At 52.9% G+C, this 26,472-nt stretch overlaps 1 protein-coding gene across 1 annotated transcript in view; it reads left to right on the forward strand.

The window, feature by feature from the left end:
- The window catches only part of EGFLAM (EGF like, fibronectin type III and laminin G domains), a 139,093-nt gene that overhangs the window by 95,202 nt on the left and 17,419 nt on the right, over positions 1-26,472 (forward strand). The window contains exons 12-18 of the mRNA XM_054583952.1: positions 838-982; positions 4,385-4,574; positions 12,914-13,039; positions 14,108-14,351; positions 17,465-17,576; positions 18,403-18,519; positions 20,856-21,036. Coding sequence (XP_054439927.1) covers positions 838-982; positions 4,385-4,574; positions 12,914-13,039; positions 14,108-14,351; positions 17,465-17,576; positions 18,403-18,519; positions 20,856-21,036 — 1,115 coding nt within the window. The remainder of the gene's footprint in view (positions 1-837; positions 983-4,384; positions 4,575-12,913; positions 13,040-14,107; positions 14,352-17,464; positions 17,577-18,402; positions 18,520-20,855; positions 21,037-26,472) is intronic.

Below are 26,472 nucleotides of genomic sequence, written 5' to 3' on the forward strand. Positions count from 1 at the left end.
CCCGGCCTCTGCAGCTCCCCATGAGTGATGCCTGTGTCTCCCTGCAGTGCCTCTCCCTGCCTTTCCGTTCTGCTGAGATCGCGAGACAGGGAGAGCCATGAGAGAGGGCTGGAGCCAGTTCAAGTCCCGGTAAGGACGAGGCCAGCCATGCTTCCTTTTCCACCGGCAACCTCAGGGAAGTGACACGGTGGCTGTTTGGAAGTTGACCGGACAGGATTGAAATCCTAGATGTCAGGCATAGTGGCCAGTAGGCACCTTGGGCCATAGAGAGGTTGAGAGGAAAAAAAGAAGAATGCAACCAAAATGCTCCCCCTTCACCCACGCTGCACCCCTAGGCTGGAGCCTCCGGGGGACCGTTGGGCACAGCTGGGCAGATGGCAGTGCTGGCCGCTTGCCAGCCAGAGGGTGAGCACTTGGCTTGTTTACATTTTGTTAATGTCACCGAGCCTGCTATTTGGAAGCTGGGGGAAGTCCCCAGAAAATCCCTGGGAGCAGAATGACTCAGGTCCTGATTTGCTGCACCTTGAATCTACTTCAAGCCTCTGGTAATCTCTGGAAAAGACAAGGAGGTGCTTAGCTGCCCATCGTTTTCTGAGCGGCAGAGGAAATTCGGTTAAAGAAGCCCCACGTGGAATGGTTTTATGGGTGGATTCAAGACAACTAGACTGACGCTGTCCCAGAGAACAGGCTTCCCGTCCTTCCGTGTGTTCCTGTGAACTGCCCTTGATACGTGTGACCCTGAAAGAAGCCGTCACCCTGACAGTGACGTCTGGGGCCCTGAAGAACCTGTGGTGCTGGTCAATCAAAGAACCTTTCTTTCCTTTTCCTCCTACACAGATTTAATTGTGGAACTGGAGTCGCCATCATCGAAAGTGAGAGCAAAATCAAACTGGGGGGCTGGCACGTGGTGACGCTCTACAGAGACGGGCTGAACGGGCTGCTGCAGCTGAACAACAACACGCCGGTGACAGGCCAGTCCCCGGTGAGTGTGCGCCTCGCTCTCTGCCACCCGCCCCGCACCCACCTTCAGGATCCTGAGGGGCCCCCATGCAGCGAGCCGGGGCAGGCCTGGCCAGGCCCAAGCTCGAGTGGGCCATTTTTCAGGGCGAACCTGTGCAGCTGAGCCCTGGGGCGCCCCTGCTGCGTCTCACCCCCTCGAGGTGGGCTTTCCGGGCCCGCATCCATCCCGCGAGGAGAGCTGAGTTTGCAGACATCCCGACGGCGGGCACACAGGGACACGCAAGCTGGGGCTAGAGGAAAATGCCGCACCAGTGCCAGGCTCCACACTGGCTTTTCAGACAGGGGTGTCGCAATCCTGTGGCTTTAGAAGATCGTTCGGAGAGGCTTGCCTGGTTCAGTGTGCAGGAATAAGGCATTCATCTGTCCGTTCGGGGAACCATGATTATAGGAAGCGGTAAAGCAATTTAACTGTTGGGCTGCTCAGCAAATCACCTAGGTATTCATATATTTGTCATGCTGGGGGCAATTTTAGGGTTGTGTTTGGAATAAACAGTCTGGGTTAGCAACCTGCCAAGGAACCGAGCCTGTAATTATGATCAGTCAGGTGTCCGTATTCTCTGCGGAAAAACGTAGCAGGAGAGCCTTCGTGTATATATGGTTAGCTTCCCCCTTGCCTGGGCTGTCTATTGCCCAGTGTCAGCAAGACATTGTTACACAAGGGGCCGTGCCTTGCTGTTCCCCATAAATGTGGACCCCAGTTGTTCCAAAGGAATAAGCATCCAAATATAATAACTGTGAATCCAGTGAGATCACTTATTTATAAGGAAGGGAAAGACAGTAAGTGAACTACAGAGTCACATCAATACCGGAACAATAGGGACAATGTGATTAAAATTAAGTTTGGTAGAATTAAAGAAGCATTGAACCTGGGACCAAATACTACTCTGAAAAGAGGATGAAGAAGCTGTAAAAGAAGCAACACCTGTGAAAATGTCTTAAAGTTTAAAGCAAGGAAGTTCCATGCAGGTTAATAAACAAAGCCATGCGGTAACAACAAACTAAAGAAATTATAGGGTGCATTAATAGAGGCATGCCACCTAGAAAAAGGGAGGTGATAATCCTGTTTTATTCTGGTGACTGTGTGTATAGTTCTAATGGTGACTCTGATCCTCTAAGAGGATGGTGTTCAGATCTGCGATTGCAGTTTGAGAGGCACACAAACAAACTGGAGCATGTCCAAAGAGCAGTCCACGGAGCAGGAAGGTGACTTGAAGTCCCTGGGGTGATGGATTGAAGGAGCATTGATTAGTTTGGAGAAGAGAAGAGGGTGTTATGGATGGTGGCTTTTCATCCAAGTCCAAGGGAGGGTGTTGGGGAAGAAGGACTCCCTCTGCGGATCCCCAGGCTGAAGCCAAATGGGGTGAGCCCAGGCGCCAGTTTTAGCTTTACCTAAACGCGCAAAGGTGTCCAGAGCCGCAGGAGGCTTTCTGAAGAGACGGCTCCCTGTCCTTGGGAGTGTTCAGAAAGTAACTTACCAAAACCTTGGGGTAGCGATGTTCAAGGCATCCAGCATTAAATGGGAACGTGGGTTAAATGAGTTCTCATATTCTTTCTAACCCCAAGATCCCAAGATGATTTTAATAAATATAAAAATTAATTGCAAGAAGCATAGAATTTTATGGATACTCAGGGTGCCATGTGTGCCTCTATTACCAGGACTGGCTATGCAAGCTGTAGAAGCAGGATCACAGATGTGGGGTTAAACGTTTAACAAACTGCTTGGGGAGAATGACTGTCTGCAGCTGGGCTTCCCCAGAGCAGACCCGATGAGATGAGTCTGTGCGAATGGAGCACAGGGAAGTGCCACCACAGGAAACCCGTAAGGGAGGGGGCGGTGGACAGAGCAGGACTGAAGTCAGCGTGAGTGAGACCTCGGGCAGAGCCCTTCAGGGCCTGGCTTCTGCCTCAGCCCCGGGGAGCTTGCGTGTACATTACACCTCAGAGGGATTCCAGCCCAGAACAAGCGAGTTGGATGTTCATACTTCAGCCCCCATTAAGAACTGTTCAGGGCCGTGCTGGGGGAATGCAGACTCTGGGGGGCCCCAGCTCCCTGCATAAGCAGGCAAAGCAGGCTCCGGGACCCGAAGGCAGCCTCATCGGAGGGGGCTAAAGGCCAGGCTCGAAGACTACGGCCTGGGATGTCGCAAGCGGGGCCTCAGAGGGACCAGGTGATGCTCCACGATGCACATGATGCTCTAGAAAAGGAGGAAAGGATTGAGCTGTCAGGGGCCCTGGTCCTGGGTCTGGGAACAGGGCCAGTGAATTCGGAGGATGTTGATGAAATAAGCCGACAGGGCACTCCAACTGGGAAACAAAAGCCGGGGTCAGAGGCCGGCGGGCAGGCCGTAGAATTCATGGTTGACGCTTTAAGTCTGCCTGGCTCACGTTCAGTTTGCTGTTTACACAGGGGCCTTATCTGTTCAGTAGCAGAGGTAAAGCCATGACTAGACGCTCTCGTTTTTGCTCTAGATCTTTTTTACTGTTGCAGTTTCTGATGCTATGAACATGTTTTGCACATCTGGCACGTGTTTTTCGAGATTTTGTAATTTAGGATGAGATTGCTGGGCCCAAAGTGTAAAAGATAAAGATTACATTTCAGTGGCGTACCTTCTGGACATTATATAAGCCTGGCAGTGTGCCTTTTCCCATCCCACTTCTATGTAGCCATTAATCCAAATGAATGCGATATTTCCACAGTCAAAAAAACCAGATGACCAAGGGTGGCTTAATTTTATCCCACCTAATGTTCAGCTCTATCTTTTATAACCTCAAAACCTGCAATCCAGGTTGTGGTTTGCTCTCTGACTGGAAATGTCTCCACCTAACTATAATAACACTTAAAAAAAAAGTTGTGTCCATAAGCATATTTCAAAATATTTTGCAATAAAACCTGTTTGGTCACCTCCCCCCACCCCGCTGTTTCTTGCAGGATATAGTGTGAAGGTGAGGAGGACAGGGAAGGGGTAAATGTCAGCCCACATATACACAAAATTAGCATTATCGCCTTTTGAAACACAGGGTAGCTCTGTGATCCATCCAAGGTACACAGTAAATTGGTGTCAGGACTGGAAGCAGAAAGTTTTTTTTGGATGCCCAGCGGGGTACACTGCCCGTTGGGTCACTCTTGGCCCTGACTTTCTCTCCCTGCCCTTCTAGGCTTTCCAAAGCCATCCTTTCTCCAAACAGCCCTTGGAGAAGCTCGCTGAGTTTCCTACAGGAACCGTGGGTCAAACTTTGCTGTAGGGCGATGTCTTCAAGATCAGTAAGGATGGCTGTAAAACTACATCCTAATCGTGTCAAAACCAAGTTGTGTTTTTGACTTTTGATTTTGTTCCGCGAATCACTGTTTTCCTCTTTCTTTAAGGGCCATTACAGTAAAATTACCTTCCGGACGCCTCTTTATCTTGGTGGGGCTCCCAGTACTTACTGGTTGGCCAGAGCCACCGGAGCCCACCGAGGCTTTCAGGGCTGCGTGCAGTCGCTCACAGTGAATGGGGAGAGGATGGACTTGAGGCCCTGGCCCGTGGGGAAGGCGCTCAGCGGGGCCGACGTGGGTAAGTGGCTGCCTCACGGTCGGGGTACTCTCGGGGATGGCCTTTCCCGGTGGGCCAGGGAGGGGGGCAGCCGAGCGCTGCGGGAAGGAGAGGGGCTCTGGGGGTGATGTTGCAGCTCTGCAGACCCTGCATCCGAACCCCAAGGCACATAAGCAGCGCGGCGCACAAGCCCTGGGCTGCATAGCGCTGCCCCCATGGCCCCTTCCTGAAGTGTGGCGTGGTCTCACCAGACAGGGCAGCACGCAGCTGCGCCCTTCACCCAGGCTCGCCTGTGCCCCGGAAAAGCCAACACAGCGATGGAAGGAGGGCGTTCACGTGCTCCCTGGGGTTAGAGCGACGGCCAGACTCCAGGTCTCGGCCACCGCGCCTGGCACGTCCTCCTGCGCTTGCTCGCTCATCCCTCGTGTTCACTCTAGGAGGCACAAGTTATCTTGATACCTATTTTATACATGAAGCAACTGGGGCTTGTAAATTTAGTAACTCATCCCAAATAGTGGGCTAGGAGAGTTTTTTTCCCCTTTTTCTCCCATTTTCTTTTTTAAAAAATTAAGATGTTATTTTTTGAGAAGTTTAAGATTCACATGGAAATCGAGGGAAGGAACACAGATTTCTCATATACGCCCCACCCCCCCGCCATCCCAGCACCTGCATAGCCTCTCCCGTTACCAGCATCTCCCACCAGAGTGGTACATTTGTTACAACTGAGGGACCTACATTGACACGTCATAATCACCCAAGGCCCATAGTTTACCTTATGATTCACTCATGCTGGTACATTCTGTGGGTTTGGACAAATGTCTAATAATATATACTCATCATTATGGTATCATGTAGAGTATTTTTACTGCCCTAAAAACCCTCTGTGCTCTGCCTGTTCATCTCTCTCCTCCCTCTCCCTCCAGCCCCCGGAAGCCACGGCTCTTTTTATATTCTCTATAGTTTTGCCTGTCTCAGAATGCCATACAATTGGAATTGTACAATAGATAGCCTTCTCAGATGGGCTTCTCTCAGTTACTCATAGCTTTATAGTTCATTTCTTTTTAGTGCGGAATAATATTCCGTTGTCTGGATAGACCACAGTTTATTCATTTGCCTACTGAAGGACATCTCAGTTGCTTCCAAGTTTTGGAAATTATGAATAAATCTACTATAAACATCTACTTTTTGGGGTGGGCATAGTTTTGAACTCCTTTGGATAAATACCAAGGAGAGTGATTGCTCAATCATGGCAGAGTGTGTTCAGTTTTGTAAGAAGCAGTCAAACTGTCTTCTAGAGTGTCTGTCCCCTTTTGTACTCCCACCAGGAATGAATGAGAGTTCCTATTGGTCCACACCCTTGCTAGCATTTGGCGTTGTCAGAGTTGCAGATTTTGGCCATTCTAATAGATGGGCGGTGATAACTTGTAAGTTGCATTTCCCTGATGGCATATGATGTGGAGCACCTTTTCATGTGTTTATTTGCCATCTGTGTGTCTTCTTTATTGAGGGATCTGTTAAGGTCTTTAGTCTACTCTTCAGCTGGGTTGTTTTCATTACTGAGTTTTAAGAATTCTTTGTATATGTTGGATAACAGTCTGTTATCAGATGTCTCTTGCAAATATTCTCTCCCAGTCTGTGGCTTGTCTTCTCATTCTCTTGACACTGTTTTTGCAGATTAGAGATGTTCAATTTTAATGAAGTCCAGCTTATCAGTTATTTATTTCATGGGTTCTGCCATTAGTGTGGTATCTAAAGAGTCACCCTCATACCCAAGGTCATCTAGGTTTGTTCCTAATTTTATCTTCTAGAAGCTTATAGTTTTACATTTTATGTTTAAGTCTGTGATCCATTTTGAGTTAATTTCTGTGAAGGATATGAGATCTGTGTTTGTTTCTTTTTTTTTTTTTTTTTTTTGCATGCAGATGTCCAGTTGTTCCAGCATTATTTGTTGACAAGACTAGGATTGTTATTAACACAATAAGGACATTTATTCTATCACTGAAGGCAGTAGATAGATAATTCTAAGGTTAGTTAATTAAGTGGCTGTTTTCATCATCTAGGGCTGCCTTAGCAAATACCACCGACTGGTGGTTTAAACAATGGAAATTTGTTTTCTCACCGTTCTGGAGGCTAGAAGGCCAAGGCCAGGGTGCCGGAGGTTTGGTTTCTCCCGAGGCCACTCTCCTGGGCCTGCAGGTGGCACCTCCTCACTGTGTCCTTACGTGGCCCTGTGCCTGTTCTCCCATCCCTGCTGCCTCATCCTCTTTTTGTAAGGACACTACTCAGACTGGATTACAGCCCACCTGTATGACTTCGTTTAATCTTAATTATCCCTTCAAAGGCCCCATCCCCAAATTCAGGCACAATGGGTGTCAGAGTGACAACCTATGGATTTGGGGGAGACTGTTCAGTCCAGAACAGTGACTTGGTGGTATCAGAACTCCAGGCTGGTGTCTCTGTCTCCCTTGCTTTGACTCATAATCCCAAGATGGTGCTACATCTCTAATCACAACATCCACACACAACATTGTCCTTGGCAAGAAATGGCAAGTCCCTTTCTTGGGTCTCTTTCCCTCCATCTCCAGGGTGTTATTTCGGAAGAATGCCCAGTGAACGCCTTGTACCCACTGCCCAGATTCCACCATTGACGTCCTTGCATTGCCCCTCCCATCTCCAGGCACAGCTTGTTTTGTCTGGTTTGCAGCTGATGTTAGCTGAGCGTTTACTAGATGTGGCCGCCATTCTAAACTACTTTAATCTTTCCGAGGAGCCTTTGACGTAGGGGCTGTGATCAGCCTTAGCTAATGAGAGTGGTTGGCACAGAACAGTTAGATCACCTGCCCAAGGTCACGCAGCTGCTAAGTGGTGGAGCCTGAGTGTGGCCTCAGCCACCCTGGCGCCAGGGCCTGCCCTCCCACCCTCACGCACCGCACCGAAGGGTCCCAGGCAGGTTCAGATTGCTTCCCTGCGCCCTGCTCACTCCAGGAGGTCGTGCCCATGTAAAACGTACAAAAGATGCAGTTTGCTTAAAAAGAACAAATTGCTATTCTAAATCCCTTGTTATTTCCTATATTATTTTCCCCCCAGTTCATCACTTAAACTGAACAACAAACAGCCATCACCAAAACAATTAGAAAGCTCCTGCTGTGGTAGGACAGTGTCTTCCAAATCCTCTTCTTAGGTATCTGGGATGATTGAGAATCTGAGAAGCAGCCCTGGCCAGTGTGGCTCAGTTGGTTGGAGTGTCGTCCCATACACTGAAAGGTCACCGGTTCAATTCCTTGTCAGGGCACATACCTGGGTTGCAGGTTTGGCCCCTGATCTGGGTGTATGAGGCAAGTAGTCGGTGTTTCTTGCCCTTTCTCTCTGCCTCCCTCCCCTGCTCTCTAGAATCAATAAGCATATCCTTGCATGAGGATAAAAAAGAGAACATAAGAAGCAGCAGGCGCCTCAGAAGTCTCCTGTGCTGTTTAAGAGCCTGGACTCTGAGGGCAGATGGCCTGGATTTGGCCAATCAGTTAACCTCTCTGGGACTCAATTTCCCCATCTATGAATAGTAGCAACCTCATGAGATGATTTTGTCCAGATTAGTTGTGCTACATATAGAGTATTAGAATACTAAGTACTATTGCCTGGCACATAGCAAACATGTAAATATTTTCTGTTATGGATATTCTGACTCCACCCATCAAGCAGGGTATAATGTTTCTTCTCTCTTCATGACCTGATGGGCTCGCTCTAGGAGGCTGGAGCCTGCGTGGTAACCTCTGACAGGCAGTTCAGAGCTGCAAGGTTAAACAAGGACCAATTTCTGACAGCGTTTAAATTCTCACACAGTGCGATACCAGCTCCCCCGCCTACCAGCAGCAGGCTCACCTTGCTGGCTCTGGGCTCTTACTGGGTTATTGGATTTCTCTCTGAACCTAAATGACAGGCATCGGCCGCATTGCCTATTTTCATTTCTTCCCATTGTCCCTGCTGGGGCATAAGAACAGGGCTGGTTCTCTTTCTTCCACCCCTGTACTTTCTTTACTTTGAGTTAGTCTTGACGTTCAAGTTCTCGTAAGTTCAATGCAGTCCCCCCGCCAGGGGAGACCGGGCTCGCGCAGACAGCAGTGGACTTCTGGTGGAGACACGACACAGGCTCCCAGCAGCGGTGACGGCAGCTGCAGGGCTGCGTCTTCCATCTCGAACTCGGCATTGTCACCTTCAACCACAGCTCTTCCTCTGCCCCGCCTCCCACCCTCCCCAGCTGGTTTCCGCTCCTCGCAGGGGCTTTTCCCTGCCCGCCCCTCCCGCTTCACCTCCTTCATGAGATTGTCCCGCGCTATGGGACTCTCCGAACTCACATTCTGCAAGTCAGCAGTCCTACCCAAATGTTTGCATTCTCTGGCCCAGCCTTTTCTTTTATTATTTCCACCCGAATTCTCCAACCTAAACCGCCGGCACTCATTTTTTTCCAACCCTGTCTGGGCTCTCTACCCCTCTGGGGCAAGGCCAGGGGCAGCTGCCCGAGCCATGTGAGGCTCCCGAGGGCTGCAGTGGCCTGTGGTTTATCACTCTTACTCATTTCTGTTTGCATTGCTACCTGTTTATTTAAGCACCTGCTTGGGGCCAGACACAACGCTGGGTGCCGGAGATAAAGTGAGGAACGAGTCAGAGGGTCCCAGCTCAGCCCGGCTGTAGCTGCCTGGAGGATAGGCCCAGTGAATCAAACAGCCCTACAAGTAAATGTAAACTTGGGGTAAGGGATGCAAAGGAGCAAGGACGGTGCAATAATCGTGTGTCGGGAGGTTTCATGCGCTGCCGCTCAGGGCATACTCTTCTGAGGATGCAAAGTGCCCTCCATAACCTCTGAAGCAAGAGGGGGAGTTAGAAAGCAGCGAAGAGAGGGAGGTACCTTGCAAGCGGAGACAATGGCTTGTTGGGGAGGGTGGAGGAGGGGTGGGTACCAAGGTCTTGTTTGTGTGCTGACAAGGCCCCTCCGACTGCAGACAGCAAATGGGACATTCGTCAGGGGCCCCAGCTGGCGGTGGTGAGTCCAGGGAGGTAGTCGTGGCGACGGACTTGATCGATCTTTAGGGGAAGAAACAGCCTAACCTCAGTTATTGGGCTGGATTGGTGGGGCGGAGACAGGGGGGCAGTTCATTATCCATGTCTCCTTGATGTATCCCCCGCCCCCGACGATGTCCTACCTTCCCTTTCCTCCTCAAGAGTCTGATTTCTCCTCCGCCCCTCGCCTCGTTACCTTGCAGAGACCTCCACAGCGGCTGGTCCACAGCAGGTGTCAGTGCCAATGAAGTTATTTCATACCCTGATGGTGATAAAGGGCTCCTGCCGACTCCGTACACAAGCTCTCGCGCCTCCTTCCTTCCACTCTCAGAGCTGAAAGTTTTTCTTCCGACTAAAACTAACCTACTCATCTACACTCTGCACCCAAACCACCTGAGTGCCTGGGACCTGCCGCCGGGGCTCTGTGCTCGACAACCGAGGGCTCTCCGCCTCGACGCGCCGCGGGCCCTGGGGCGGCCGGGGAAGGGCTCTGGGCGCCTCTCAGAGCAGTGCTCTTGAAACACAGAGAAAAAATGTGCATGACAGGGAACAATTATATTGAACTAAAACTATCCAATATTTTAAAATTTTGATGTTAATAAAAATACATAGGCTTCTCTATAAGACATTAAGGAACAAAATTACTTCATGGTGGTGGCAATAATGACAAGATTTCAAGATAGTAAGCAGCACAAATGGTATTTTGAGGTCTCCGCAATGAATGGAGTATGATATGACAATAAGTCAGGTCTGTTGGTTCCAAGGCGCAAGAACTGCTAATACCGGAGGTTTGCTGTCTACGGCTATCATTGGAGGAAAAACTCAGCTCCAGCTGGAAGTGAGGGAAAATAAAGACTGTTTTTCCCATCTGAGTTCACGGACCCCCAGCCCTCGCTAATTCACACTAGCTCAGGCCCCCGCCAGCTTAAACCAGCACCACGTTTGCGCTGCCCTGCTACTCTCCTGGTTTGGGAATCCTGGGGACCGCTCTCCTCTCTCCAATCCTGACTCCAGCAGCCCTTCCAGGCCACGCCCGACCTGCTGTCCTGGGGGCCTCTGCCTCCCAGCAAAGCTGCTGTCCCAAAACCCTGAGTCACCCGCTCCTCGCACACCCATCAGCCCGCCCTCTGGCCCCCCTCCCAGTACTAATGCAACTGCCCCTCCCTGAGCCCCGTGGACCTGCCCCATCTGGGTCCCAAGGCTTGTCACCTGTCTCCCTCTGTCTTCTCACCCGCTGTGGTTCCCGGGGAGTCCCAGGGACCCTTTCATCCCGGTCTCTTTCTGGGGGTCCGTTCGTTCTTGGCATCAGCCCGCCTTGTGCTGGCCTCTCCCTCCCTCGCCTGTGTGCAGACCCCTCCTGCCCGCGGGGCTCGGCAGCAGAGGTTTCCACAGGCGCCTGATGCTTCCGCTGAGCCGAAGCCAATTTCCGTCACGGCGCGTTCCTGCCTTTCCTTCTGCTGCGCTTCTTTCATCTTCAAACTAGGAACCTTGAAGGTCCACCTTCTGATCCTGGAAGGAACGGGCTGTTCCTTCCTCTGCTGTGCCCCTTGGACTCTTCCCCTTCTCTCCGTTTGCTCTGCCAACAGCCGTCCAGCCTGCTTTCCTTCCTGGGGCATTTATTTCCCCTCTCCCGCCCCATGGCTCGCAATCACCTTGGTTGCGTGTCACTGCCAGAGTAAGGTGGCTGTCACACTGCTTTCACCAAGTCAACAACTGCGGCTGGCTTTCACACCCTCATTCACGCCACCTCTTAAAAAATAACTATAATACAAATGTGTAAAAAACATTTTTCATGTGTATCTAAGATAACCCGAGGGCCCACTTCTTCTTGTGGGCCCAGCCCTCCTCTGAGAAGGAATCTCAGCCCACAGAAATTAGGGTGTGGGCCGTTTGGTTCTCGAGGTCAAAGTCAGCCTGCCTGGCACCTGTGGATGCTGCGGCTGAACATCCTGAATGTTCAGTGGCCCCCCGCTGGAATTCCCAGAGGCTGGACCGCCCAGCTAGAGGGGCAGGCCCTCTGGAAGGGCTTTCATTAAGTTCCGTGACCAGCCCCTGATGTCTGTCTGCTCTCCTGGGTGCCCAGTGACCCCCGCCCTCTGCCCCCAGTCCTGCCCAGTGAGGCCTTAAGAAAGGGAAAGGCCAGATCAGTTCGGCAAACATGGACGGACGGACAGCCGATGAGAAAGGATCAGAGCCTCACCCTGCTGAGATGACACGTCAGGCCCAGGAGGGCGCATCTTCTCGCAGGGGCGGCCACCAGCTCATGGGGGAGCAGCATCAGGTCCCAGGCGGCCACCAGGGACACAGCTGGACCCTCACGGCTCCATCGGGAGGCACCCCCTTCCTTACATCCCCCCAAAAAGTGTTCTGCGGTCACTGGTGTAGCCTAGCCCATCTGCCTTACCTATTTCTTATACACAAGGAGAAAAGGAAGATCAAAGAGGCAGAAGAAAGGCAGCCCTGGAAAAGTCTGTTTGTTTTCCTGTCATCAGGTGATCTGCACTTGAAAATGACCAAGCGCACGCTCCCTGGGCCTCTCTGATGTGTGATGTGTGTGTGTTTGGTTAAGAGAACCAACCAACCCATCTGGTGCCGAACCTTTCAGCACTCTCTGCTTGCGGCCATCTTCCTCGTCCTCATAAGATCGCAGCTTTGAGGTAGAAATAGGGATCCTGAGGTCACACGCTGAGGTCTTATGGGGTCCTCCCTCCCTCTCCCCACCCTCCCTCCTTCCCTCCCTTCCTCCCTCCCTCTCCCCTCCTTCCTTGCTGTCAGCTGCTCCAGGCCCTGGAGTGCCTGACTCAGTCAGTTAATAAGCTTAGATGTGGCTGCTTAACCCCTTCAGCACTTGTCTTGGTTGCCTCAATTTTCGACCAACAGGAGGCAGCACTTTAGGGCATTGGGGCCTCACAAATTAGACCACTTTTAACATGCACACCCTGTTGACATTAGAGACATTGAAACCCACTCTTATAGGAACAACAGACGGGTGAATTCAAGCAGAAACAACTCAGCCATCCCCATCGGTGGTCATAAAATCGTTCCAAAATCTGTCATGTGACTTATTGGGTCCACCATGTCCTAAAGAGTCTCAGCAGCTGTTCCAAAAGAACAAGCCAGGATCAAATTGAAGAGAAGGGCCAGCTCCACCTACCCTGCTGGCTGGCTTGCAGTCACACTGAGGTGCAAGTCAGCAGGAGAGGGGATTGGAGTGTGTTCGTTCCGAGCCCTGAGCCATCGGCACGGCCAGCCCGTGGTCTCAGACCAGCTCGCGACGAGCCTGTTTCTAATCTCCAATCTGTCTCCAGGTGAGTGCAGCAGCGGGATCTGCGACGAGGCCTCCTGCGTCAACGGCGGCACCTGCACGGCGGTCAGAGCTGACTCCTACATTTGCCTCTGTCCCCTTGGATTTAAAGGTCGACACTGCGAGGAAGGTGAGGGAGAAGCAAGTGGATGGCAATTTCTATCTGCGCGTTGATGCAAAGCCTGGTGCATGTTTATGGGGTTAACATTGCCTTCATGGGAGGCTTGGGAGAATCTTTTTTTTTTTAATAGGTTGGAGTGTCTTCAGGTGTAAGTGTCAAACTGAACCTTCACTTGAAGATGCTCCTGGGCCAGGCTTCAGTGGGCTCCTCGTGACCCTCCGATAACTTAGAAAACCCTGTATTTGTGTGGCCTATGTTGTCAGGCCGAATTCAAAGCATTGAGTTTCAGAGCAAGGCTGGGAAGACATGCCAAAGACCTTAACAATGCGATGGGACAGCAGGGGTCTTGTTTCAAATTTCTGCTGAATTTTCCCACCTCTTAATACTGTATGTATTGATTATATAAATGTGATCAATTACATCTACATGCAATGTATACGTACATGGAAACATGTGCACACACAAATACATACATAGAATAATGGAAACTTTTGGAAAACCATGCAGAATGCAATGTATTTTTGCTTTTCCACCAGCGATTGAGATTCGGACCTAAGACGCTGCCCAGGAGACCATGTTTTTCTAGAGAATGTAAAATCCCATGTCCCATAGCAGAGGGCCTGGGAGTCAGGGCAGGCCGGGGCTGTCCCACGCCATCTTGTGCTGGCATAGCCTGGCGTGAGGAAGGTGGACCCCGCTCCCCCTGCAGGTCACTGCAGCTCAGCGGGGGTGCTGGTGCTGCAGGGGCGGCCGCTGCTCCGCGCAGTCGCTCAGGGACACAGGCCCCTGCCTTCCGGGGGCCCTGCTGGGGCTTCAGAGGCGTCCACTGATTGCTGCATCCAGCCAGCGGGCGAGGGAGCAGGGAACACAGGAGGATGGAGGGGGTTCTAGGGGCCAGACCCGGGGTGCTGCTCAGTGCTCCCAGCCACACCCCACGGGCCAGAATTCAGTCAGAGCCCCCGCCGCACGCACGCCGCAGGGCAGCTGGGAAACCTCGCTGAGCTCTGCGTGCAGGAGGCAGGGAGCGCGGCTAGCCCTGCCGCGGAGGGGCTCCTAACGCCGTGCTTGTTTCTTCAGCGTTCACCTTGGCCATCCCTCAGTTCAGAGAGTCCCTGAGATCCTACGCTGCCACGCCCTGGCCCCTGGAGCCCCGGCATTACCTTTCCTTCACGGAGTTTGAGATCACGTTTCGGCCGGACTCGGGCGACGGCGTCCTCCTGTACAGCTACGACACGGGCAGCAAGGACTTCCTGTCCCTCAACATGGCAGGCGGCCACGTGGAGTTCCGCTTCGACTGCGGCTCTGGGACTGCTGTTCTCAGGTAAGGGCTGAGACCTTTCGGGGCCCCGCCCCCCAAAAGCCACACTGCAGCCCCTCTGGGGAAAGGTGACTGTCATTCAATGGCCTGTGATCTTCCTGTCTTCCCTACAGTTGTCTTTTCTGAAACTGTCCTGATTCATGCTGCTGACATGCTTCCTATGGATCATGCTGTCCTGTTGGCGAGGTTTCCTTTTTTCAAATAACTGCCCAATAGATAGTGATTCTCTGCTTCAGGCTGAGGAAAACGGGTTTGCTTCTGTTGAGGGTACACTACCTTCCTTTCCACGTGGGGTCGCACCAGGCCGCCAGCAGAAATTCGATGAGTTGTCATTAATCAGCGCCGTGCCCGCAGCATCCCTTGGTGGGTGCTCGGCAACTACATAATGAGTAGTAAAAAAGTATTGACAGAAATTTAGCGCACAGCCATGTCCTCAGTGACCTCACTTTAAATGGTCAGCTTTCCTCTTACACCCTTTGCATGGTGGCTGGTCCTCTGGCGAGCCCCTTGCGGTTCCCTGACAGTGAACCATCAGCAACCGCAGAGGCCCACCCCCGACAGTGTGCTCCCGAGGCTGTGTGAGGAGGGCTTTCAACCGCCGCACGGAGGTAAATTGGCGCCTCAGGCACTTGCTGGGATCTGCAGAATTGGTTCTGTGGCGCCAAACTTCCCTTCCGATACCCGGCTTGTGGTATCGGTTTACTTGGCAGATCGATTGTTCCTGTACAGCATGTCAGGACCGTGGTGCGTCCCTCGGAGCCCGTGATCGGGAGGTTTTTATACGTTTTTCTTATTTGTTTGTGTCTCGCTTCTTAACTGTGCGCTTCCCGTGGTACTTGTTACCGTCAAGCCAGAGGCCCGCTCATCTAATGCAACGCGCTTCTGTTCCTGTGTTTGTCCCCCTCTTCTGTTTCAAAACTCCCTGGGATGTTCTGCGTCAGTGGTGCCCTGTAGCAGGAAATCTGTGAGTGTGTCGTTGTTTCGAAGGCAGTCGCAGGTCACATTCAAGCTCCATTCATATTGCGGGACTGTCATTTGCAGAAAGAGCATGGGGGTGAGATGTCACAGCCATGCATTGCCCTTAATGGCCAGTCATTTTTCATGGTGACAGGAAGTGCTCACTGCATTGGGTTTTTCATAATTCTTCTAAAGGACAGTTCATTTCTGTCCTTGTGGCCAAATCCCTACGCTTCAATGACCCCTCCCACCTGGGGAACAGACAGACATTTTTGTACCTCTGGTTCTGCAAAAGCATCCTGGGTGGGTATTTAATTGATTCAATTTACATAGGATTATGCAAACCAGTCTAAGCAATTCACTAAGAACTGTTCATCAAGTTGAAGAAGGAAGACATCTTTCATATCACCTTGTACATTGAAATGGCTCCGTCCTGGGTAAAGAATGACCAGAAAGAGCCAGGCGGGGTCAAGGCCACGAGGCCTCCTCGGGGCAGACCGCTCCCCGCACCTCAGCATGGCAGCCACAGCGGTGCGGGTCACGGACACACGGGGCCGCAGAAGTCCAGCGTTTCTTTCTTCCTAATTCTCTGCCTGCTGTTGACAAGAGTACTTTTTAATTCTTTAAAAAAAAAAATAACTTATTGTTTTCCTGCCTGTGAGGAAAGGCACCTGGAAACAGAGTTTTCGCATGGTAGGTGTGAAGAAAAGGAGGCGAACATTCACAAGGAGGAAGGACTGACCATCTGTGCCCTTGTCCCGTCCCCCCTCCTGGGTCACCTGACCGCTGCAGTCACTGTCGGTGTCCCAGACGCCCCTTGGAAAAACAGAAGAGGGGGACAATTTATGTTACAAACCATTTCAGAGGCTTCTTGCTGAATTAACAAACTTCCGTGAAAGCCTGAACTAGGACGTTGTGGAATGGGCCGTAGCATTTTAACTGTAGGGAAAGAGTACAGTGGTCAAATGGATTATGAACTTGATTCAAAAATCATAACAACTGTAATGAGCTTGTGGTGACCGTGACGGACACGTAGCTGTGCTGGGGAGGCAGCGCATCGACGCAGCTGACCGCTGCCAGGCGGAGCGTGGCTAAGGCGCTGCTGCGTATCATGGACACGGGGCCACAGGAAAAGCACACTGGTTTCTTTATTGCATATTGATTTAGCCAAGGCGATTAAATCCTAATTGCCAGGACAAATCACAAAAGCATTTGCCAGTGCAAAAAAAAAATCAAGTAAGAAGGTGAAGACCTTTCAATGATGGTGGGCATTGGTATTCCTGATGGTTTTCCAGGACCATGAAATAATGGGGAGGTGCAGTGAAGGCCAGGAACCATGGTGTTAGAAATACAAATGCAATACTTGTGCTCTTTTGCGCACCTCACTGTAAAAAGGAATGTGCAAAACTCTTACCGTTATCGTTTAAACTTCAAGTGCTTCCACCTTGAATTAAACACTGAATTTTTAAATACTTTTAATCCTTTTCACAACATCAGACAACATGAAACCTGTCCTTGCCCTAACATTTAGTATGAAAAATTTCTAACATACAGAAAAGTTTAAAGAACAGGCCAGTAAACATCCTTATACCCATCTCCTGTAGTCTACAATTAAGGCTCTGCTGTATTTGCTTGTATTCAATATCTAGCCTTCCTCCTATACATCTTTCCTTCCTTCTTTCCTTCCTTCCTTTCCCCCTTCCTTCCATCCTTCCCTCCTTCCCTCCTTCCCCCCTGCCTTCCCTTCCTTCCATCCATCCTATTTTTCTATGCATTTCAGCAAGTGCTGCAGACATCAGTACACCAAGGAATCTCTTATACGCTGTAGACCACATAATTTTCTCTTCTTCAAAGCTTGTGTGCAACAATGATCACATTTTATCCTCCTGTTACCCCTCATCTAGAAAACAAGGCTCATCCCACCCACATTTCAGGCCTCTTGTAAAGAACAAATGAGATAATAAATTCAACATCCTTACCATGAAGAGGCCCTATAAATGGAGCGAATGCTGCTGTGTTTGCTAAGCAGGAATGGCCATTCTCTCTTGCCAACAGAGTGAGGTGCCTGAGGTTGGCATGGGCATCGTCAGAGCGAGATTGATGAGCATTATCTGTGACCAAGGACGCTAATGTGCACTCGGTGCCCTTTCCCCCGACAGGAGTGAAGACCCCCTTGCCCTCGGCCACTGGCACGAGCTGCGTGTGTCTCGCACGGCGAAGAATGGCCTCCTACAGGTGGACAAGCAGAAGGTGGTGGAGGGCATGGCGGCGGTAAGGACTCCCCTGGGCTCCTGACCGCGTGGGGTGGGGTGGGGGCTGCACGGGGCTGCTGTTTTCTTTCCGTCCTGGCGGCGAGGGCGGCAGGGCTATGGCTAAGGGCGTGGACACCAGAGCCAGACTGCCTGGGCCAAGCCCCGCACTCCCCGCCGGGCAGCTGCTCAGCGTTTCTGTCCCTCCACCAAGCGTGTGGAGGGCACCGCAGAGGCCTGCAGGGGGTCCAGCTCAGTGTCAGGCTGGGCCAGACGGTGCCGCCGGCGGTCCCGGCAAGCCCGCTCTCTGCGGCTACCACAGGGCTCACGTCTCACTCATGCTCCGGGTCCACCAGCGGCCAGCTGCGGCCGTAGCCTGAGACCCCAGGTGGAAGGAGCGGGGCTGGGAGCAAGGCCTGGGGAACCACCCCCTGGCCCTGAAAGCTTCTGCCCGGACGTGGTTCCTTTCTCTTCTGCTTAGTTTTGCTGACGAACACCAGGGACAGGGCCTCACCTGAGGTAGACATGTTGGAGGTCGCCTTCCTGAAAGGAGAGGGCACTGCTGATGAGCAGTCTACCGCCTTTGTTGCGACACATCGTGAGGTCGCTGTTGTGACCCCCACTTTTAGATGATGAACGTGAGTCTCCGAGAGATTAGGAAACCTACAAACGTCCAAACAGGTGGTCAGCGGCAAAGCAGAGCCACGTGCAAGTCAAGCCAACGCGAGGACGGGTTGCCGTGATGAGTCTTGGAGGGGACCAGGCAACAAGGACCCAAAGGCACGTGCGATCGTCTCAACCATCTTTTCTTAAAAGTGATACGTGTTTTGTTTTTCATCTGTTGGCAGGGTGGCTTCACACAGATTAATTGCAACACGGATATTTTTATTGGCGGAGTCCCCGATTACAACGAGGTGAAGGACAAGTCGGGTATCCGCAAGCCATTTAGCGGGAGCATCCAGAAGGTACAGGCTTCGCTTTCTCATGCGTGTTGTCTGACCTCGACTGCGGACAGGGGAATGGAGAATTGTGGCCAGTGTGCAGCCTGCTGTGCCCCAAGAAATTCTGATAAAGTTTCAACATTTTTAAGATTTCATTTTTTAATGCTTACAGCATAGCTTTCCAGCCCCATTTCTTGTAACATCTGCTGTTGGGTCCCTGCCCAGCAGACGTAACATGAACATAACTCAATGAAGATGAATTTTTACAGTAAATCCACAAAAATACCCTGGGGCTGCCGAGGGAGGCAGCTGGCATTGGGTGGCTTCAGGAACTTCTACAAAAAGGCAGGAGGTGAACAGAGCCCAACGGCAGGTCTGGGCTCTGGGCTTCTCTGTAGGGTCGCTTTGCAGTTTGCTGAAGGCAAGAACCAACTCTCCCTCCAGCTCCCCACAGCCCCGGAGTTTAGCTATTGTTCATTGAGCACGTTGCCAAGTCCTGAAGAGCAGAGACGGAAGGGCCCTTCCACAGACCGCCCAGGGGAGACACTCCGCCAGCGGAGACCCAGGGCGCTGACCCGGCTCCTGTTCCCCTCTTATCCCTCTCCGGGGTGGGGTGGGGGCGGGGGGCATGGTCTCTCCAGTTAAGAGAGTAGTGAGCTCTGTCTGCGGCAGACAGCAGGCTGACTCTCCAACCCCGCCTTCCCTGCCACTGAACCCCGGGAGAAAAAGAGAAAAAGTACGTGAAGAAAAGCCTGTCGGCTGTCAGCGTCACCCCGTTTGCCTTTGGCCGCAGGGGTGGACGTGGGCCGCTGGCCCTTTCCCAGCCGAGGTGGGGGAGGCCAGGGAAGGTGGGGGCTGTCCGGCGTGCTCACCGGAGCTGGAAGGGCCCCTGGGGCTCTGCGCACCACCACCACCCGCCCCGCCGTGCGCCCCAGCGTGGGGTCCAGGCAGTATTTGCTGACTCTGACGCGTCTCCCTTTGCTGCTAAACTGTGGCGACAGGGACGCCTCAGTTCAGACCACTGTCTCCCCCGACCCACCGTCCTGAGTGGGCTCGGCCATGTTTCCTCCTGTGTTTGAAATTCTCACTTAGGAAGGAAGCGGAGGTGCTAAGAGGCTTCGCCACCCCCGCCCCACCACTGTGGTCAGGCGTAGCCCCTTGCCCGCGCCGCGTCCTGAGGTGAATGGTGCTGTCCTTGGCTTGTCCGCTACATGTGACAGTTGCTCAGTCCTTCACTTGCAGCGCGAATGGTGGGGAGGCTAAGGAAAGATTCCGGCTGCTCTCTAGCAGCTTCTGAGGCCCAGGACTCAGAGCTCTCTCCCAGCCCCCGACCCTCTCCAAGGACGAGACACGCCTGTGGGAACCTGGATTAGTGGCAGGAAGCGCCATTGCTCGCCATTTAGGATGCCCCACGGGGTGGGGGGTTCCCCCCGGGGGGGTCTCTCCCCACCCCTGAGTCCTGTGCAGCTTCGGAGACGCAGAAACACCAGCAGCCCCGGGTGGATGCGCAGTCTGCGTCAGGGTGGAGGACGGTGGGTCTGCTTACCTGGGGGAGGGAGCCCCGTGACCTGTTCCTAGAGGTCAGCAGCTTCTCCAGAGCCCCCTTGCGGGGACAAGCGGGTGAGGCAAAGGAGCTCTCTGGTCCCAGTGAGTATGCCAGGCAGGAGGGAGAAGGCCAGCTGAGTTCCAGGTGATTCCTTTAACAGCGGGGAAGGGGGTGGAGAGTGTCAGGAAGGAGGATAGGAGGGGCGGGTGGGACCGTTGGCCAGGTCCCACGACGGAGCTTGAGGCGCTCACAGAGGACGCTGGCCTCTGGCTAGAGCACAGCAGTCCCGCGAGGGGCTTCTCCTCCGCCACCACCTGAAGCCTCCGCTCCCACTTGGATTCTTCTGTTTTGGATTCTGTAGGGTGACATATCCCAACCTCGGCTGCCCCTCAGAACCCCCTGGGAAGCTCTTCAAGCTGATAACCGGGTGCCACCCTTCGAGGTTCTGATTCAGTTGATCTGGGTGGGACCTGCCCGGGCACGTTGCCTCGAACTCCCCGGGGGGTCCCCATAGGCAGCCGGGTTGAGACCCCTGCTGTGGTGGGGTGGTAGTTATTGGGACTTCTCTTTGACCCCTTGTGTGACCGGGTTTTCCAGAACCAGTGGGCGCTTTACTCCGCAGGGTCTCCGGGTGCCCGACGTTGTCCCTCCAGCGCCTGCCTCACGTGTGACTCCAGAGGCAGCCACGGGGCCTTCCCCCTCCCATTTAAGGCTCCCTGATTGCTCGTAGCCTGGGTCAGCCGGCGAGGGACCTGTTACAGGCCGCCAAGGCATTTTCCGAGTTCTGAATTTCCATGCCTGTTCTCTCCCCAAGATCACCCTGAACGACCGCGCCGTCCACGTGAAGCATGGCCTGAGCTGGGGCGTGAACGTGGAGAACACGGCCCACCCCTGCGTGGCGCGCCCCTGTGCGCACGGCGGCAGCTGCCAGCCCCGGAAGGAGGGCTATGAGTGTGACTGTCCCTTAGGCTTCGAGGGTCTGCACTGCCAGAAAGGTACACGCGGGGCCGGGCTCGGCTTCGGGGGCGGGGGCGGGGCAGCGGACAGACCGCTGGCGGACTAAAGAGCTGGCAATGCCAGGGCAGCTGTACTGGCCGTTTCATCGGTGGTTTCAGTGACATCGTAGGTGGCCGGTCACATAGAAACCAGTGTGGTTATGTAATAATGAAACTGCGGAACTCCTTCTGTACGGGCAGGTGAACAGCTCCCCACGCCCCTACCCTGGCTCCTTCCCTGGGAAGCCCTCGCAGCCCAGCAGCTGGAAGGGGAGCCCATAACACAGGGGGGCCTCCAGGACCCCCTCCAGCTCAGGCCCTCTCCGAGCCTGTCCTGACGGGCTGATAAGTGTTTTGACTACAATTTGACCCCTGCCTGTGAATGTTAAAAACAAATCTTGCCAGATACAGAAAAATAAGGATCGTACTTCTCCGAATGAAAGTATAAGTAAGCTTCTGCAGAAAGCTGTTTTCCATGCTACCTAAGGTTCCCCGGTGCCTCAGTTTCCTCACTGTAAAATGAGAATAAAAATAGCAATAGTAGAGGGTGTGGTATGGATGAAATAGACAGTGCCTATTCCTGGGATGAAGGCTGGTAAGTACTCAAACAATACTAGCCATTTTAAGTATTTACAAGAAAAATAAAATCCATGAGCAGGCGCTGCGAGCGACTGAGCACCTGCCCTTGTCTGAAAGCTGGAGCAGGTCACAGACCACAAGCCCACAGGCCCCTGCTGGACTGGGCTGCCCACAGCTGCTCGGGGGAGGCAAGGCTGTGGCCTGGTGTCTAGGAGAGGCCTCCCCACACATGGCTGCCGTCACATTGGGCCCTATGGCCCTCCCTGTTCAGGTGTCAGGATGGCCTTGCCTGTTCAGGAACTAATAAAAGAAAGGCAGACAGGCTGGAGGATATAAAGCCCCAGGCTAAGTGACGGAATATGCTGTCTCATTTGTTTCCAGGTTCCTGATTTTTTTTTATCCTCACCTGAGGACATCCGTATTGATTTTAGAGAGAGGGGAAGGGAGGCGGGGGGAGTGAAACGTCAATGTGAGAGAGTAACATTGATTGGTTGCCTCTCATATGTACCCCAACTGGAGACCGAGCCAGCAACCTAGGCATGTGCCCTGACCAGGAATTGAACTCGCAACCTTTTGGTTTACGGGAGAACGCTCCAACCAACTGAGCCACACTGGCCAGGCCTCCAGGTTCCTGATTTTTATTGGAGGGAGGGCTTAAAGGAAAACTCTAGATTACTGGCAGATATTTTGGTATATGGAATGATAGGAGAAGTTGTTTTGCAGCGGTCCTGGAAAATATGAAAGATGCCAGTTTGCCAGGTGGAAGATTAAATAGTATGATACTTAAATGAATTTTGAAACTTGCATGGCAAATCATATGAAACATATGTATTTACATAGCTCATACTATGATAACCCCCAAACAAGAGTAATTGCTCCATTTGTGAACAAGCCTGATGCTAAGTCTAACAAGCAAACCCTTGATAGCTCAGAGCGTGTACTTGCAGAGATTTAGTTCAGGAGCGGTCGCTCATTCAGAAAATTGGGTTTGGATTTCACACGTCAGTGTTTGAATTTCCTAGGTCTCCATTTCATCGCAAGCAACGCAAACTTGCTCCTTCCTTAGCTACCAAAACTAATGGTCACTATACCAAGTCTGCGCTTAACCGGACAGTTGGCAGCTTTGGGAATTAAAGGAGGAAGGGCGGGATAACTTGCGATCCCCCTAAGTGCAGTGTTCCGCTGCAGAACGGTAGCCATAACAGATGTAAAAGCCTGTGTTCCTAACAGATGTAAAAGCTTGCGTCCATAGCTCCGTAAGTATGGGTTCAGGTCCCGCGAGAAACAAATTTCACCAGAATGAAGGGGCCGCTCTCTGGTGAGGGTCTGGGCTGCCTGGCGAGACCCAGGAACGGACAGAAGCGGGGCATTTTCTGCCACACACAGGGCTGGACTGCCAGCTACCCCCCTGTTGTATCATTATCTTGTGCTTTGACAAAAAAGTGGTCTTTCTGGTGCCAGGGTCGCCATGGCCAATGCTAGGGAGAGGCAGCCCGGGGAGGCATGGCCTTCCGCCCCGTCACAGGGCTTCGGAGGATCACCGGGGCTCTGGGAGCCAGTGAGGGCCCTCAGCGACAATCGTCCCCGGCTCCCGCAGGCGCGCAGCAGAACACAGCCTGCCTTTGTACAGGGAAAAGCGCCTGGTCCCAGTAAGGACCGGGAAAAGACGGGAAGTGGGCACCTACAATCGTTCCATAGCGGTGCAAAGGAACATTCTAAAAGTTTGGGTAGATTGAGTAGATTCTTAGCTTGGAAGGCCAGGCCTGGTTGGAAGCCATCCATGGTGGGCAGAGAGAATCCTGTCTAATCCAGCAAGGTGATTTGTAGCCTCATGTATTGAATATTTAAGGATTTGGTTTTTTCCCCTGCCTCAAAACCAGGTCATGCTTCAAAAGCAAGACCCCCTCCCTAGTGTTCCCCAGAAGTTAGACCCACCCCTTTACACCGAGCAGCGCGTAGTGGCAGTCGCCAGCACCAGGCCCCATTCCCCCCCGTGCTGGGGGCACCTTCTCTGTCGGGGGTTTCAGTTGGGGGTTAATTTGGGTTTTCTCTCACCTCTGCAGGGGGTTTGTGGCAGGCAGGTGGATCCCATTAGGGACCTCGTCCGGAGACTGGACACTTGTCCAGGCGGGTGGGGCCAAAACTCAGACACACCCTAGCGAGGTTCCAGGCACCCAGACCACCACGGCAGGTTCGGGAGCCCCCTCGACCCCTGCCTGGGCAGGGGCAGGGGCAGGAGAGCCCAGGCCTGACCGAGGTGGGCGTGGGGCACCCACCCCGCCCCCAAGGCTCTGCAGGCTCCCTGAAGCAGCAGCTGAGAAAGTGCAGCCCACGTGCCAGCTCGGGAACCCGCCAAGACAGGAGGGGCGCAGGTTCCCCTGAGTCCCAGCCATGACTTCAGGTGCTGACAAGAGTCACGAGGCTCGACCTCAGTGGCTGCCTCCTCGCCGTGGTCCAGGCTCTCTCCCCGGGGCGCCTTCCTCCACCTCACACCTCGGCACCCCAATCCCGAGGCCCCTTCTCATCTCGCCAGTGGGCTGTCAACAAGGCCTCCCTCCTCAAAAACAAATATCCCCCATTCTTGGAGACTTCTTTTCCCTCCTTCTACGCTCATCCCAATTTACCCATCTTGTGTTTCATTTCCTCACAGACCTTGTATCCACGTAAGTTACTCATAAGTTAAAGCTGAATTTCACAACGTGCACATGAAAATCTCACGTTTGAACAAATATTAGTGGCTCTTTGGCCCACACAGAGAGACAGACACACATACATGCACATGCCCAACATGGGCGGAGGGTTCTGCGGCCAAAGGCGTCGGGGTAAATGCAGGTGGATGGCGCTCTCTTCTGAGGGACTTCTCCGAGCCCTTGCTATGTGCTGTGTGTGGCCGCTCTTCTGCCCTGGGACCCCTCCGCCAGCAGCACACAGGCTGCCTGGGGAGGAAAGAGGAGCTGGTCCTCCTTCCTGTCCCTTCATTGCTGACAGCAGTTTGGGCTCAGACTGGGCAGGACCCTGCAGGCCACTAGGTGGGGGTGTTTCCCTGCAGCAAGTGACCTGATCCCTGCTCATCCAGACACCCGCAGCCGCCGAGACCACGCCTGGCCTTGGGGCGTGCGTTCTTGGGGCAAGGACCTAAAAGGTGGGGTCCAGCCTGACCTCTAATGACGCGCCACATGCGTAGCGTCAAGGACATTTTGTGTTGCGTTTAGCAGATTCACATCACACTGCTGGGCCTGATTTGGATTAATGTTTTTTGGTCCCTGTGTATGAAAAATAGCTTCATAACTATAGGTCATACTTAAGACCCAGTACATAGAAACCCAAATTAATAAAATATGCATATGACTGGGAATTTCTTTTCTTAGGATGGTGTATGATTAAACAATGAGAAATTGGGGACATTCAGCCTAGATGCTGGTCTTTAGATAGCCAAGGGCTGGGAGTGGGGACAAAGATTTGTGTTTGTTTATCTAGTGGCTACTGAGTCTGCTTCATGTAATGAGACTTCCGTACCTGGTAGCACTGTGACCCCAAGGGCTGGGGACGAGTGAGCTGCCCACCCAGAAAGGAGGCTGGACGGCCGTCCCTCAGGATGCTGTCAATTGGGTGGAGCCCTGGTTTTGGGAAAGCTGGATTACAACCCCCCGCCCCCCCCCCCCCCCGCCCCCGCCGTCCTTCCTTTGCTACATCCGCAACTACATGAAAGAGCCCGCCCCTCCCTGCCCTCCCCTCAGCTCCTCAGAGTCTGCTGGGAATTTCAAGTCCCTCAAGTGGAAAATGTGCTTTGCCCGGCTTGGAGGCTCCTACTCACTGGGGTATTTTTGTATGTGTGCCATCCAATGGCACAAGCTTTTAGGTAGAAATGTGAGAAAGTGACAAAAACACATTTCAACTAACGCATCAGAGAAAAGACAATGTAAAAAAAAAAAAAAGATATAAAGGGTTAAAAGATTAAATAGAGTCATGTTTGTACTGTGTGTTCAAACAAACCACAAAGGGCCCAAAGGGCCAGTGGGTGACTTCCGACCCCAGTGGTTTAGGAGAGAAGGAACCAGCGTCTGCGTGTACTGACTGCAGCGAGTCTATTCTCACTGTATCCTGCTCAGCGGTGTCATTTCTGGAGGGTTCCCCTGCCCTTTGTTAGTTGCAAAACAGCCAGAGTTCTGGAAGCTTGCAAAGGGGGTGCTGGGGTGGGAATTGGGGCAACATTTTCTGCCCCACAGGAAAGAGGCAGATGGCAGGCTTATTGCTCCTTTTTCACAGGGAGCCTAGAGCCAAGAAAAGTAACAATCATTGACAAGGTAAGTAGCTCTTTAGCAAGGAACCGCTAGGCTTAGAGTAAATGAAGACTGTAGATTCAAAGGTCGGGGGAGCCCCAGAGGCGTCACACAACTTACTACAGGCATCCTCTGGGTTCCCCGCCGCCTCCCCCTCACCCCTCCTTCCCCGAGACTGGGAGGCGAGGTGGGCCCTCAGCCGGGCTTTATGAGGGAAAAGGGGTTGGTTTCCAGTGATCTGCAGCGTTGGTAATTGGGGTTTTTACAAGGACTTGTGAAATCCTGACTTTCCCTGTTCTGTTTCACGCTGGCACGCGGCAGAGTGTGGGAACTACTGTCTCAACAGTAAGTACAGTGCGTCCTAGGAGGGGCTGTGTGAGCTCTGGGGTCCCGCCAGGGCAGGCTCTGGCCTGCGAGGGCGCAGCACAGGCGGCCAAACCCAGGCAGAGGGTAGCCCAGTGAGCGGCGGCGCTCGGACACACCCACGGGGCGGTGGGAGCCCTCCGGGCAGACGCGCCAGCTGCCCTGAGCGCTGGTGCTGGGGGCCAGCTGGACTGCGGAAGCGCTGAGCTCCTGA

The sequence above is a fragment of the Pteronotus mesoamericanus genome, unplaced genomic scaffold (genome assembly GCF_021234165.1).
Source record: "Pteronotus mesoamericanus isolate MK-2021 breed Mesoamerican mustached bat unplaced genomic scaffold, CSHL_Meso_final contig_75, whole genome shotgun sequence".
NCBI classification, from domain to species: Eukaryota; Metazoa; Chordata; class Mammalia; order Chiroptera; family Mormoopidae; genus Pteronotus; species Pteronotus mesoamericanus.